At 45.4% G+C, this 15,476-nt stretch overlaps 2 protein-coding genes across 18 annotated transcripts in view; one reads left to right on the top strand and one right to left on the bottom strand.

Moving 5' to 3' along the window:
* Positions 1 to 81: 81 nt before the first annotated feature.
* On the bottom strand, positions 82 to 13,380 carry LRRC51 (leucine rich repeat containing 51). Of its 10 annotated transcripts, XM_072725884.1 has the most exons (7): positions 13,128 to 13,223; positions 10,824 to 10,961; positions 7,313 to 7,396; positions 6,543 to 6,680; positions 2,244 to 2,449; positions 986 to 1,134; positions 469 to 639 (listed from the first exon to the last, which is right to left on the bottom strand). In XM_072725884.1, the coding sequence occupies exons 4-7, from the start codon at positions 6,622 to 6,624 to the stop codon at positions 546 to 548; spliced, it is 531 nt and encodes a 176-aa protein (XP_072581985.1). In that variant the 5' UTR covers positions 6,625 to 6,680; positions 7,313 to 7,396; positions 10,824 to 10,961; positions 13,128 to 13,223; the 3' UTR covers positions 469 to 545. The 10 variants fall into 10 exon arrangements, with proteins under 10 accessions (XP_072581990.1, XP_072581985.1, XP_072581983.1 ...); XM_072725889.1 differs by lacking the exons at positions 469 to 639; positions 10,824 to 10,961 and adding an exon at positions 82 to 272 and having other exon boundaries at positions 13,128 to 13,222; XM_072725882.1 differs by lacking the exons at positions 10,824 to 10,961; positions 13,128 to 13,223 and adding an exon at positions 13,244 to 13,303 and having other exon boundaries at positions 469 to 687.
* Positions 13,313 to 15,476, top strand: part of NUMA1 (nuclear mitotic apparatus protein 1) — a 75,437-nt gene continuing 73,273 nt past the window's right edge. For 3 of the 8 annotated variants that reach the window (XM_072725828.1, XM_072725836.1, XM_072725819.1), the window contains exon 1: positions 13,313 to 13,564. The gene's annotated coding sequence lies outside the window, so the exon portion shown is untranslated. Of the gene's footprint in view, positions 13,704 to 15,476 lie in introns of all 8 variants that reach the window. The other 5 variants (XM_072725846.1, XM_072725829.1, XM_072725820.1 and 2 more) reach the window with 4 other exon arrangements.

Raw genomic sequence — 15,476 nt, 5'->3', positions numbered from 1 at the left:
AGTGGAATTACCAATAATAAGCCCAGGGTTAGAGAGTAAAGGCAGAGAAAGGATACTTGATACAGAGCCAGCAAGCCACTGTTTTCAAGCAGAAGATTCTTTTTATCAAATGAAATCTTAGGCAGAATGCCCACATATAAAACAGAGTTAGAAGTACTCAGATCTGATTGAAGTGGAGGAGGGGTTCAGAGATCACAGCCTACCATCTTCTCTGAGGCATCTCCAAGAAACTTGACGCTCTGTGAAGCAGCTCTAACCCCAAGATACCTGAACTGCAGAGTAAGAAAGGGGCCCAGTGAGATTAGGTAAGTTTCTCAAGGCCAAGCAGTAAACCCAGGTCTCCTGCATCCCAGGCCAATAGGCCTTTCCCTCCACTGGCTCCATCTTTCAGCGAAGCAAGACTGAAGCTTCTGACAACTGCCTGAGTTGGAGGACGTTTTTACACCGCACAGATGACTTCACATCTGCTCAACTGCTCAAATCCTTTATTGTTAAACCAAACTGACCATCCTCTGGCCTTTAGGACTGGTCAGGCCCTGGGATCCTCAGAGTGCATTCTGCTTGATCCGGACCTTCTTAGGCTTGATGTTCATGTGTTTCCACACTTCAGCTGTGGCACGGTCTGCTTTGGTGACCCCACTGAAGTCGAATGTGGTGATACGGGGCAGGGTGCACAGCACATATTGCCTGTGGGGAAGACTTGGGCTGGGGGCCAGCCCCCTACCACAACCTCCTTTCCCCTCCACCAGTTGCTGCTATCTCCCCAAACTGTGAGGAATGGAGGCACTGAAGTATAGTTCAGGGGAGACAGAGCTTCCCCTGACTGATAGAAATGCCTAAAGGCCTCTACTCCCTTCCCTGTCCCAGCATGGCAGAATGATGGTGTTGGATTTCTTCTTTTCCCAACTCCTTTCCTTTTTTTATTTTTCCCCCCAACTCCTTTCCCTCTGGGGAGCCCAGCTTCAGGGGCAGGCAGGGCACTTACCTATACCCCTTCTCTTCCTCTATGGGGTTCCCATGGAGTGTCAGGCTCCGGAGCCTCGGGAGGACAGCCAGCTTGTTGACCTCTCCCAGCCGCTGGATGCTGTTGCCATGGAGATAGAGTACACTGAGGTTGAAGAAAGTTGTCAGAACCTGTTGGGGAAGGAAACCGAAAGCCTGGATAGAAAGGGCCCTGGATCTGTGCTCAGGACTGACTTGTGGGCAAAGAAAGAAGAGTTTGGGAAACAATTTGCTTTCTAGTCTATGCCACCTCCCTGCAGCCATTCTGGATAACTCTGACCTTTTCATTTAATGTTGAGGATACAGAGGTATCACATTGACACAGAGCTGTGATCTGAGGGGCAGGAGGTGTGGGCCTGAGGCCTAGCACAGCCCCTGCTTGCCAGGTGACTGGACTCGCCTGCTTCCCCCTGTAGTTGCTCCTACACTGAAGACCTTTTTAGCACTGGTGACCTAAGATTCTTTCACAACAGGGGGCAGGGATATAGAGCATCATGCTAGGTACATAAGAGAAGCTTTTAAAAATAGTAACTAAATTGAGATAAGTACAACCAACCTGGCAAGTAGTCTCCAACTCATGCTCTTGCTGCTTTTCCTCTGACAAGAATCCAGGACAAGAAAGAGCCAGTTGTGTTTAGATCTTAAAATTTGCATCTGAGTTCAGGGCAAATAAGTGCTGTACTTTACCTACCTCTTCCACAGAACAACTCAGGACAAGAGCTGTTATTTTATTGCAGCCTGTCACATGCCAGTTGGCTTTCGTAATTCTCATTTAAGCTCCACAAAACCTTTATTTTTATTTTTTAAAAGATTTTATTTATTTATTCAGGAGAGACACAGAGAGAGGTAGAGACCCAGGCAGAGGGAGAAGCAGGCTCCCTCTGGGGAGTCTGATGTGGGACTCAATCCCTGGACCCTGGGATCGTGACGTGAGTTGAAGGCAGATGCTCAACCTCTGAGCACCCAGGGGTCCTTCCATAAAACCTTTATGATGCTGGCATATGCTCCCCATTTTTCAGACAGGGAGGCTGAGATTTTGAAAGGTTATTTTGCCCCAAGTCACACAGTAAGAGATCTAGGATTTGAACCTACATTTGTCTGAGCCCACAGCCATGTCCTTTGCACAGCACTGTGCTGCCTCACTACTTATTTGATAATATGTGGGAAGTAGAGAGGCTGGAGCTGGACAAGTGTCAGGCCCACCCTTGGACACTTGTGGACACTCAAGGCTGGGTACTCACAGGGTCAATGGAAGTCAGGTCGTTGAAGGACAGGTCGATCCAGGCCAGGTTCTCTGGATGCTCCAGAAGCAGTGAAACCACATGGTTGAAGTCTCTCAGGTCATTAAGGATATTGTTGTTCAGCCACAGGGACTGGGTCAGTGACTTCCCTGACTTTGAGTGCCTTAGTGGTCGTAGCCCTGACCGTGGCTCCTCGCTTGTCAGATCTGTGGGAACAAAGTGAGATGTGGGTTATCATCTTTGCTTTTCTGTCTTCAGGGTGGGAAGGGACAGAGCTGGGAGGATATGTAGCCTAAGCTATAGCTGGAGGAGCTGCAGGACCATAGAGTCTCGTATGACTCTAACCACTGTAAATTCAGGACCCTGTCCCATAGGCCCCAGGAGTCCGAGTAAACTTGGACTAAGTTACTTAGTTCAAAGAGTTACCATCCCAAATTCTTGGTTTGGGTCACCTGGTCTTCTCATGTCTGTCATATTATTGGGTCCTCTATATACCACTCCTGTTGGGGGTGGGGGAGGCAAAATCACTCCCACTTTATGGAAACTAAGAACTAGAATTGTCAGGCTTGAACCAAGATGATGATAGCACAAAATCTAAGAGTATCCACTGGTAGAGCCTATAGCATTCACTTCAGTACAATAGCCTTTGATGTTCTTTCTTGCATTACTGCTGAGCAACTGTGTGTGTGCCAGATAGTGGGTGTATAGTGGTAAACAAAATGAGAGATGGTCTGCGCCAAGCTCTGGATCAGTAACAGGGCAGGGATGAAGCAGATGTTTGTGCCTTGGAGGAGCTCACAGAAGCAGGCTAAAAACAAACTAGCAATATGATAGCAAATAGAATCATGAAGAAGGACTCCTAACTTAGTCTGGGAACTCAAGGAAGTTGAACCAGAGATGGAAATCAGTGGATTAGGAGACATTAACCAAGCAAAGGGTGGAAAGGACATGCTTGTAGCAAGACACAAGCAGAGGCATAGAGGTGTGATGTATGTATGTGCTGCACGAGGGGGAGAGGCGAGAAGGAAAAACCGTAGGAGCCTTGAATGCCAGGCAGAGTATTTTGGACTTTATTCTGTAGGTGATGGGAAGCCACTGGAGGGTTTAGGCAAAGGAGATGATCCAGATCTTTCATTGCAGAAAGACCATTCTGAAGCTTTAGTGTGGAGATGGATTAAAGGGAGCGGGTGGGACTGGAAGATCAATGTGGCTCTTTTAGTCTCCAACCAAGAGATAAGAGGGAGAGAAAATCAGCCTGACTTCATGGCTGACTGGATGTAAGAGTGAAAGAATAATCAAGGGTGGTGCCCAGTTTCTTGTTTAGAGGACTGATAAGGAACTAGAAAAAGAGAAACCAAGGTTGACAAGGTGAGGAGTTCAGGCTTGGCCTTGGTGTGTTCCTATAACCCAATATTAAGGTCTGAAGCTCAGGAGACGGACAAGAATCATTATCACAGAAGGTGTACAAGTCAGAGAAAATAGAGATTCCACATGGAGAGTGAGGGTAGAGAGGGACAAGGAGGAAGCGGAGTCTACTGAATAATAATGAACAATGACAGAAGAACAGGGAGGGAGAACCACAAGAAGGTAATTTTAAAGATGCTCAGGAAGTCCATAGTTTATAGGAGTGAATTTCAGGAAGATAAGGACTGAAAAGTAATTTTGGCAACTCAAGCCCCTGCTGATCCTGAAATGACAAGGGCCTGGGGACAGAAGCTAGATTGGATGGAGTTCAAGAGTGAAGGTTAAGGAAATCTAAGCAGGCAGTGTAAACACCCACCTCAGAAAGTTTGGCCAAGGAGGAGAGAGAATAGGGAAAACAGAGACATTACAAACCATCTGTGTAGACCCCCACGCACTTTTTGACAAATGAGGTCCAGAGAGAGGATGGGCCCTGCCCCCACCAGTGACAGATCCAGAAGCAGATACCAGCTGTGGCTGAGGGGACTCTATTTTTCCACTTGCCCCTAAGCATCTCACTACTTGTCTAAAGCTGCTTCCAGAGAAGGAAGTATTTAGGATTTGCTGAACCTGGCCAGCTGTCCTTACTCCCCCTCAGCTCTTAGTGGACACTTCCTCCCTTCTACATCTACCCAAGTGTTAACTTCCTCTCCTTGGCTGCAGGTCGGGCAGCATCCACCAGATGGCTCTCCATCTTAGTGCTGGAGTGAGCAGGAGCCACAGCAGGAGCCTGAGGTTGGGGGGAGGCGGCAGGAGGGCATTGGAGCAGAGTACTCCAGCTAATGAATAAACTCCTAATCCTGCCCCCTGCCCCACCAACATGTCCTGAGAATCCCCAACGAAATGACACAGCTGAATAAAAGTTAGGGTTAAAATAAACCCACGTAGAGATTAGCATCCAGCCTGATGAGGCAGCAGCTTAGGCAATGCTACTAAGCATGGGCGGATCTCCAGCTCAGAAGTAGCCACTGGTGGGACTGTGTTGCCTAAAATGTGAGGCTCCCATTGGGGCTGCCAGTATTGAGGGTGGAAGAGGGTATCCCATCGTTACAGGTTTGTTTCCTTCAGATTCCACAAGGAATCTGCATTGCTTGAGGATGTGTTGAAGCTTGCTTGTTCAGGCCAGGGCAGGTCTGGAAAATGGGCCACAAATATCAGTGCCCACAGAAGTGGGGAGTGTTTAGCCCCAGAAAGACCTGGGAAAAAGTGATCCTGTCTTCGCATCTCTGAAGGGTTGCCATGCAACTTTTCCATGTGTCCCTAAAAGGTGGGAGTTAGTTTGATAAGAACTTCCTTGCATTATCCCTCACCCCACAGTGGAAGGGGTTGGTAAATGTATCTCGTAGGAGACTCCCTTAATACTATAGGCTCATGAGTAGAAGTTAGAGAATAATGGGTTGGATGTAGTTTGAAGTCCCTGTCATTTCGGAATCTAATCCATCTATTGGTTACTTTAGCAAATAGTTTATCAAGTACCCCCAGACTCTTTCCAAAAGCTCTGGGGAACCTGGCTGGCCTTTAGGGACTTGGATATGCCTCTCCTTTCCCCCTTTTTATAAGACACAGCAAGGAGCACAATGTCTGGCACACATGTATACACAAGTGCTTGCTAAATAGTAGGCGCTCAGTAAATATTCAACTACTGAATGAAGAACAGGGCATCTTTACAGACTATGGTTTGTTCTATGGAGTTATCTGTGGTTGTAGTAGATGGTTTCTCCCTTCATTCTGAGGGTTCCACAGAGGGCAAAGCTCCATCTCCCCGCTTAGAGCTGGGAATTCCCAATAAAAAAAAAAAAAAAAAGAGCTGGGAATTCCCACGGTAGGCAGGAGCCATAATTCCCTCATCTGTCACCTCAGCTTTCTTGTACAGGGCCATTACAGCTAAAACCCCTATGGAACATGGACAACATCAATCAGAAGTGATGCTGTGCACAGTAAATAAAGATCATGGTAGGTAGGTGTGTGCTACTGAGAGAACATGAGTTACCACTGTGGCTATTGCAAACCCAGTAGTATCCCAAACTCCAAGGCAGGTCTAATACCTCTTGGATAACTATTTGCCTTCTTCTTGAGCATAAAACTAGCCATCAATTGCCTATGAGAGAAAACCAAAGCCAGAGACTGGGTCTAGGATATGTGGGGACCAGCATGTGTTCTGTGAGAGCAGATGTACTGTGCATGTATAAGAAGTCAGATAGCAGAAGCCAGGGACAGCAGAACTTCCTTGGGAAGAAACATACTCCTCTGAGAATATGACATTGCTAAGAGCCTCCCTTTGTCTTTTTTCTGAAGAGTATTAGCCACTGATTTACAGACACTGAATAAAATGGGAATGACCATGGGCAGTGCTGGAACCTGCAGTAAGTGTGGGTGATGATAGAATAAACTTGGATAGGACTGGAATAAATATATTTATCAATAAATTTTTTTATTAATAAATATTTAAACTGGAAACATGCCAGTTAATAACGAGACCCTACATATTTTACCAGTCATCAGAATAGGCTTGTGTCCTCAGAAGAGGTAGGTTCTGCCTCTGTTTTCATTCATTTCTTCCTCTCTTCAGGTAAAAACAGGAGAATAAAACCATTGGCTGATAGACTGGTTTCAGTTTTCTTCTACCTGACTTTACAGCTGTAGCCTGGATTGTTTGAAGATGATCAGTTACCCCTTCCACTCCTACCACCTCCTTATTCCCTGTTCTTCCCAAAACAAAAAAAGAATCTGCAAGCATACAGGAAGACTCTCTTTAGGCTCTTAAAGATTGGTCTCTCCCTAGGGACCATACCCAGCCTGTTGCCATGGTGAGTGGAGTGCTGTACTCTATGGGCTGACCTTGGATCACGTGGATGCTTCGGAAGGAGTAGTCAAGAGGGGGCTCTTGCACCGAAGTGTTCATATAGTCCTGTTTGCTCATAGCTCAGGCCATCATTTGTCAGATGTAAGCATTGGCCCTGGGAGTCCGGGTTCAGCCTGAGGGGACAGAGAAGGACTGGTATTCCAGGTACAAGGGGCTTAGGCTTCCCCTTAGGTATCTCCGGAGCCTTGCACCCTTGCTTTCTACTCTCTACTACTTCAGGTTTGCCTGGCTGTATTTCTATTTTAAGATAGTAATCACCATTCCTTGCATTTGTAGAGCACTTCCTACTTCTTAGAGCACCTTTATATCCCTTAGAGCTCATGGATAGTAGTAGCACCCATTTCTACTTTCCACACAAAGAAACTGAGACCCCCAAGGTGAAAGCACTTGCCCCAAGTTAAGCCAATGAGTCAGTGTGGACTGCAATCATAGCCTCCTAAATCCTACTCTGAGGCCCTTTGTGCTACTCCATAGTAGTTACCATGGAGGCTTTCTTGGTACCTACAATCCAGTGACATCAACTGGTCTATTCTATTGCTTAACAAACCCTTGAGGGCCTGCATTGGATCTGGTGTCTGACTGCCCTTTGCAGTCTGACCCAGCTGGGGATTTTGCTACCTTCTCTGCTCAGCTTGTCTGTCAGCCCCATTTCCTTTCCATCCAAGGACCCTACTTCTTGCCACATCTGAATGTAGTCATATGTATATAAGCACATACACATAAAACCAGAGTCTACCTCACTCACCTGTTACCAATGCCTGAAACTCCACCATTAGGGATTCATTCCTTTGGGTTCAGTGATCATTCCCTGTTAAAATGGAAATACCCCCTAAGAGGGGTGAACACAATGTTAATAATTTACAATGTGGTGTGAACTGTCTTATCAGATCCTTTCCAGTTTGTTAGCTCAAGGAGAGAAATTTTCAAGAGATGAGGAAAGCCATAAGAATACTACTCACCTGGGAAGAAAAAAGCTGAAAACATATTTTACCAAGGGGTTTTGTATGTGACACATACAAACAAGACACATAGACTGACAAGGACATGTCCTGGTTAACCTCCCCTTCCTCACTTCATCCACCGCTGTCACTTTCTTTGCTCACTACTTCACCTGCTTTCCAAAAGGATTTGAGGTAGTTTACAGTAAGATTCATAAAGCAGGATGATTTATAGAACGGAGCTATCCAACTGAAATATAATGAACACTGCAAATGCAAGCCACACATATAATTTTTTCACGTATGCAATTTAAAAGTTTCTAGTAGCCATACAAAAAAAAGTCAAAAGAAGGGTTAAAAGCTTAATATATTTTATTTAACCGAATATATTCAAAATAACATTCAACATATAATTGCTATTAATAACAGATACTTTACACATCCCAATTTGGACAAGGTGCCTGTCAAGTGCTCAACAGCTACAGGTGACTAGTGGCTACTGAGACTGGACAGGACAGATGATGTAGGAAATGGAAATATGAAAGAGAAAGATCAGAAGGCAGATTAACATAGGAATTAGCAGATTAACATAGGCCAGTGTTATCTCCAAAATTCCTGGCAGCCAAAGTAAAAAGGGAAACCTTAGGATATGCAGTTCTCATCATTTGATTAAAAGAAGCACACAGAAAAAAAAAAAAAAAAAAAGCAAACAGATTGTATGCAGAAAATGAAATCCACACATTTTCTTAAAATGAAATTCTCTTAAAAACCATGGACCTGATAGTTTATAATTGAGCCTAAGCTAAATACAGTTCAAGTAAATTCCTTTTTGGGTGATTTAACAGGTATAGAGGAATGGAAAGTGAATGTCTTCCTCTCAAAAAGCAGCAGTCTCATCTGAGCTTTGAGGAAATGCTGCCCTAAGTCACTTCGCAGCTGAATTCTCTGTCAAATCAGGACTGGCCTGGTGGGGCACAGACTGTTGAAGGAGACCTGCATCTCTTAGGTGTCAAATCTACAGACAGACAACAAAGAACAAAGGCTTTTCCAGAAATAGAGGAACTTGGCTTGTGTTCTCACCTAGATAGAGAAGCCCATTCCACCAGAGCACAAACAACAGCTTTTATACCTTGCAGTGAGATTAGATACTCTGAGTCCTGAGTTGGGACCCCAGAGTTCCACACTACTGGACATGGATTTCATTATTTTTTATTTAAAAAAATATTTTATTTATTCATGAGAGAGAGAGAGAGGCAGAGACACAGGCAGCTGGGAGCCTGATGTGGGACTCAATCTCGGCTGGACATGGACTTTAGATTAAAATATTTAAGGGCAGAGTTTTACCATTAGTTTCCTTGACCATCAGAGAACCTAACTCAGTGCAGTTCCTAACTTCTGACTTTGTGTCACACCAGCTCCTGATGTTTTTTCTGAGTTGGTATTAAAAATGGAGCCCCCAGTAGTTAGATAAATTTGCCAGCTGGAAAGGGTTATTATTCTCCATTTAAATAGTAGCCCAGGCTGTGAGCTAGCACTGTCTTATTCATCATCTGACACAGAACCTGGCTTACAACAGGCACTCAAGAAATGTTTGTGGGAGGAATGAATGAGAAACTGCCAAATACAAGGATTTCTGTTTTGCTAGTGTTGATGGTAAGCTGCTCATTCTAACAATTGGCTCCCAGGTTCAGTTATTTCAGTCCACACCTCATTCACAGTAAGAAAATTCAATTCTGTAAACATTTATGGAGTGCCCACTGCCCTGTGCCTGACCAGAAGGAATGAAGCCAAGATAACAAATAATAGAACTGTGTCTGTCATGAGCACAGAAGTCTGCTAGGTTTCAATTGTGGCAAACCAGCCTGCATCCAGTTCTAAGAAATAGCTGCCTACTTAGTGAATATTCTTATGATTTCAATACTCAGGCCTAGTATACCCTCTTTGATGAAGCCCATCTTTCCAGATAAAATTTATCAATGTGTCCTGTAGCAGATTGATTGCCTTGATTATTCCTATTCATGGTCTCCCTTGTACCCATCTCTTCTGCCTTAGAACTCTGTAGTTCTATCCATTCTGATGCTGGGCTCAGCCATGTGACTTGCTTTGGGCAATGGGATGTTGGTAAACCTGAAGCAAACAGAAAGTTTAAAGACAGGGCTTGTCCTCTTGCTCTTTGCTTGTGCCAAGAGAAAATGACTACCCTTCTGGAGGGATGGGAGAGACATGTGCAGGCGAGCTATGTGCAGAGAGCTAGTGTTTCCAGTTGAGGCCATCCCAGCCTAGCCAATAGCTAGCCTACACCAAGTCAAGTTCAGGATAATTACAGGTGCCTGCAGATACATAAATGAGCCCAGCCATGACCAGAAGAAACATGGCTGACTTAGAGACTTGGAAGCAATAATGATTGTTTTAAGTCACTATGGTTTTGGATGGTTTGTTACATTGCAATAGCTAACTGATACATGCCCCCACTGTACTTTGAACAAAATTTCATCACAGACCATTTCCTCATCTGTAAAATGGAGACAAACCTATCTTGAGAGTTATTGTATGTCTTGCAGCAGGTGCTAATATTAATACACTGAAGCAGCTGTATTCTCATACTCATTTCTTTTTTCTTTCCTTTTTTTTTTTTTTTTTAAATTTTTATTTATTTATGATAGTCACAGAGAGAGAGAGAGAGGCAGAGACATAGGCAGAGGGAGAAGCAGGCTCCATGCACCGGGAGCCTGATGTGGGATTCGATCCCGGGTCTCCAGGATCGCGCCCTGGGCCAAAGGCAAGCGCCAAACCACTGCGCCACCCAGGGATCCCTCCTTTTTTTTTTTTTAAAGATTTATTTATTTGAGAGAGAGAGAGAAAGCACAAGTGAATGTGGGGAGGGGCAGAGGGAAAGAATATCAAGCAGAATCCCCACTGAGTGGGGAGGCTGACCCAGGTTTCAATCCCATGACCCCGAGATCATAACCTAAGCTGAAATCAAGAGTTGTTTGCTTTAACCAACTGAGCTACCAGGCACCTCCCACTCCTTTTTTTAAAAGTAGGCTCCATGCCCAGTGTGGGGCTTGAACTCATGACCCTGAGATCAAGAACTGCATGCTCTACTGACTGAGCCAGCTAGGTGCCCCTGTACTCATTTCTTTATAAACTACTTCCTATTCTTTCCCTGTAAGCTTGAGGCCAGGGTCAGAAGTCAGACTTCTTTCTCTCTTCCCACCATTACTCTGCACTGAGCCTGGCAAAGAATGATCTTCACTAAAGGCTTGATAAATAAATGGATAATGGAAAGAAGAAATGAATAATGTCTTCAGGTGTCACCTGCTCTACCTGGCTGCTGCTGGGCAGATCTGGATTGCTTTGCTCACTTCAGTGGCTGTGTTTTTGGAGTCAGCCTTTTCCAGCTGCTGTTCTGCCTCATGACCAGTCAGATCCCAGTGCCTTCTTCATCTGTCCAAGCTGATTGACGAACAAAAAGTTTATAGGCATATTTGTCTTGTTTTGGAATTTTTCTTTTCCAAATTGGAAAGATCTTTTACTGTTTTTTTTTTTTTTTAATTATAAGAGTTAACACAATAGCTGAATAAAGTCAAACAACATAGTGGAATACATCAAATAGAAACTAAAAGTCTGAGTCTCTATCTCACCAAGAACAATAATGATTAACATTTGGGAATATAACCTCAGAAGGATATATACAAAATTGTGTATATCTTTAAATGAACACATACTGTCTTTGTAAATGTATTTGTTAAATTCTACTTTATATGGGGGATCCCTGGGTGGCTCAGTGGTTTAGCACCTGCCTTCGGCCCAGGGCATGATCCCGGAGTCCCGGGATCGAGTCCCACGTCAGGCTCCCTGCATGGAGCCTGCTTCTCCCTCTGCCTGTGTCTCTGCCTCTCTCTCTCTCTCTCTCTGTCTCTCATGAATAAATAAAATCTTAAAAATAAATAAATAAATTCTACTTTATAACTGGGATAACTGACATGAAATACGGTTGCCATTGTAGTGTTAGCTAAGAATGTATTTTTAAAAATTTTTGTAGACTCTTTTAAAAAATATTTTTAAAGATTATTTGACAGAATGAGTGAGGGTGGGGGCAGAAGGAGAGGGAGGAGACTCCCCAGTGAGCAGGAAGCCAGACACAGGGCTCAATCCCAGAACCCTGAGATTATGACCTAAACTGAAGGCAAATGCTTAACTGAGCCACTCAGGTGCCCCTACTCACCCTTTTTAAATAGAATTCATATGTATCCTACTTTATTTTTTTATTATTTTTAAAAGATTTTATTTATTTATTTATTCATGAGACACACAGAGAGAGAGAGAGAGGCAGAGACACAGGCAGAGGGAGAAGCAGGCTCCATGCAGGAAGCCGGATGCGGAACTCCATCCCGGGACCCAGGGATCACGCCCTGAGCCGAAGGCAGATGCTAAACCACTGAGCCACTCAGATGTCCCTGTACCCTACTTTATTTACTTACTTTAGCCAATCCAGGGTGATAAAAATTTGTTTGCAGTTTTTGAAGATTACTAACAATTAGAATTTGATTTGTCGTTAGCTATCTCTTCCCTTTCTCAGGTAAGTAGCAACATGATGGCACAGGAAGCTTTGAGGAATAATCAGATGAGATCTAACAGGAGACTGAATGGCCTGGCCTAGAGAGGGCTTCTGTTTATGGGCTACAGGTGGAAGAAAAAAATGTCACATGTCGGCCACATAATCTAGTGTATTCGGGGAGGTTATATTTTCAGATACCACAAGGAAGCCCAAGATACAAACTAGCTCATGCCCCGGGGCAGTTTACTCCTTGGAACAAGTCTTAAGCTAGGCAGGTTGTACACTCAAGCTAGTGACTTAGATCGAAATTGGTGACCTGGGGTCTAGTCCTAAACTGTCACTGATTTGGTGTGGGCCTTGGGTAAGTCGCTTTCCTCTTTGGATTTCAGTGTTCCAATTTGTAAAATGGGGAGAAATATCCTTGACTCACAAAACTCCAAAGAGAGACTGAATATGAAGGTGCTGGGTAAGGTGCCAAATGTAGACTGTCATGAAGACTGTAAAAGGAATAAAATTCTAACCATAGAGCTTTGAGAAGCAGACCACAGAGTTGTAGGGAGAAGAGGGAATTTAGGGACAGGACCCCAAATGAGTGTGTGTGGGCAGATGCTCCTGACTCTGAGGAAGAGGCTGTACCCTGGGACCTTGCTGCTTGTAAAGGAAAGAGACAGTGCAAGCCCCATACGTCTGCAGTATGAAGGGCTGTGATTTAGTCTAATTTTACTCCCATGTCTTGAAGAGGTCTCAGTTCATCAGAGGAAAAACCAACCATTTTCTGAGGGCGTTTCAGAACTCCCTCCGTCAGGGATTTGAGGCTTCTGTATTAGGGGGTCTCAGGTTTGTGATACGGATGTTCTTAAGCGCCCCCAGGTCTGTACGGGTATGTAACTCGTTGCCCTTCCCTCCCCTCCCTCGGTCTATTCCATATGGATGTTGTGTCTTGTTCGTTGTCAAAGGGGGGAAAGGGGTGTGTGCGGGGGGGGAGGGGTTCTCAGGTCCCCGAGAAAGAAAATTCCTTAATCTCTCTTAGAACGAATTTCCTGTGTTCCCGCCTGACTCACCCGCAGTTGTTTTCCCTCCAGCCTCGGCGTCCCACTACCTCAGGCTTACTCAGCGTCAACTCCATAGTAACTACCTCGACCCGGCGAGCCGCCGTAAGCGCTGCCGCGATACCTACCGGGAGCTGTAGTTCGCCAGGGGCGGGGCTCCAAAGCCGCGGGACGTGCTGGGATTTGTAGTTTTCTTTGCTCTCAAGTCCAGGCCGGGGTCCGGAAATAGTGACACCCCCTTCTCTCTTCCCAGTGGTCCTCACACTTCCTTTTCCCGGGTTCTCAAGCGTGCCCTTGCGTGAAACTCCAGCCGACTGGGGCCAATCAGAGGGTGGCGCGACGGGGCGGGGCCATAGTTTAAACTAATTGTGCGCTCACAGCGCTGGCGCGAGCCCGCGGCAAAAAACGATCCCGTGGAAGCGTGAGGCGGAGCGGGAGCGCGCGGCCAGGTAACCGGCGCGGGCCCGCGGCTGGCGTTCGGTCTGGGCACCCGCAGGGATGCCCGGGCCTAAAGGGGGTGCTGGAGAGGCGGGTGCGAGCGGAAGGCCTGCTTCATAACCTACTCTGACTGGGGAGAATCTATCGGGGGTAAGGTTTGTGAGGAGGGGGCATGTCCGGGGGGAGGAGCCGGCGTGCCTGGGGGGGGAGGGTCTGTTTGGGGGCGTGTCGGTGGAATTCTGTCTACGACCGGGGTGGGGGGGTGCGAGTAGTGCGTGTTCCTGAAAGGCTTGTGACCCAGAGGTCCCAGGGCAGTCTCCGCCTATTATTGTTCACAATAGTAGTAGTAATACTAGTAGTAAACATTTTCCGAGCACCGGCTACGTTTCAGACACTCCCTTTATGTGGATCGTTTAAAAATATGTTCCTAATTGTCCTATTATCCTTTATTACAGATGGGGAAGCGGAAGTATTTTATAATGCTTACTTGGCCAGGATTACATAGCTAGTGCATGGTTGTCTTCAATAAGGAGTAGAGGGTAAGGGGCTATGTGGGGGTGCGCCTCGTCTTGGACGACACACCTATTTTGAGCCTCCCTTCTCATACATAAACAACGAACTTACCTGCCTTACCTTATTTCTTGGGGTTGTTCTGAGGGTCAGATCAGGTAAGTTGTTTCATGGAAGCATCTTGAAATGCACAAATCTGTGACTGTAAGTGACTTTGTGAAGGTTGTGGTTGGGAAAGAGCCTAACTGGCTTGATGCTGCCTCTTCTGGGTGCCCTCTCTTGCTTACCCGGCCCGGCCCGCCCGGAAGTGCTTCTCACTTGGTATTGGAAGTGTCTGCATGTCTGTCCTTCTAGGTGGAGACAGTGTCTTTTGTCCCCGTATCCTGATGCCTAGGCAGGTGTGAGTGAAACCTGCCTTGGCCATTAACATACGCTTTAATGTTCCGAAAGGAAATAAATAGCCTGGCCTTCCCATCTTCATTTAGTTGCTTTTGAACCTCTGCTATCTTTTTGCCTGGAATGGCACTGCCTTCTAAAAATGTGATTATTTACTTGCTTTAATCCATGTTTCCCTCTCTTGGTCTGTTGCCTGGTCCTGTATTCCCAAAGTTCTGGAATGACAAGTGCAGTACTTTGTGGTGGTCAGAAACCTTGGTGGTAAAGGAATTGGGTTACCTTGTGGAGATCTTTACTGCTATAAACATTTGGAAATCCAGAGGGAATATTCTTTCCATCAGCAGGGATGCATGTATGTGTTCCCTCCCTCTCTGTTCCTGTATGGTTCTCCTGTAGAGGAAGAAGCACATACTTCTCTGTAAAAGCTTCCAAAGTACTCTTTTCTTGGCCTAAGTTCAAGTAAATGACTAATTGTAATGCCTGATTTTTTTTTTTTTAAGATTTTATTTATTTATGAGAGAGAGACGCAGAGACACAGGCAGAGGGAGAAGCAGGCTCCATGCAGGGAGCCTGACGTGGGACTCGATCCTAGGTCTCCAGGATCACAGCCTGGGCTGAAGGCGGCGCTAAACGGCTGAGCCACCCGGCTGCCCTGTAATGCCTGATTCTTCATCTAATGCCAAAACTATACTCCCCCAAAGCTAGGAGATCTTACCTGAAAGCTCTTATGAAAAACACTTCTATTTAGAATGTTCTTTTTTATGTATGGAATATTAAAGTGAGAAGAATGCCTTGAGTAGTACTTGAGTTCTAGAACTGTTAGGATGAGGGAAAGCCCTGCCACAGGTGGCTAAACAGAGCTGGTCTGGGAATGTTTTGACAGCTGTGTCTAATAACACCCTATGGTCATTAAGTGTGTTGGGGTCATTTATTTCAGCCTCTTACTCAGTGTTATGCTAAACATATCAAAAGGTGTTGTCTGAATTCAAAAATCAAAATGAGCATTTACAATGATGA

Source organism: Vulpes vulpes, chromosome 11 (assembly GCF_048418805.1).
Source record: "Vulpes vulpes isolate BD-2025 chromosome 11, VulVul3, whole genome shotgun sequence".
In the NCBI taxonomy this organism is placed as follows: Eukaryota; Metazoa; Chordata; class Mammalia; order Carnivora; family Canidae; genus Vulpes; species Vulpes vulpes.
This window is presented reverse-complemented; position numbering and strand designations above follow the sequence as displayed.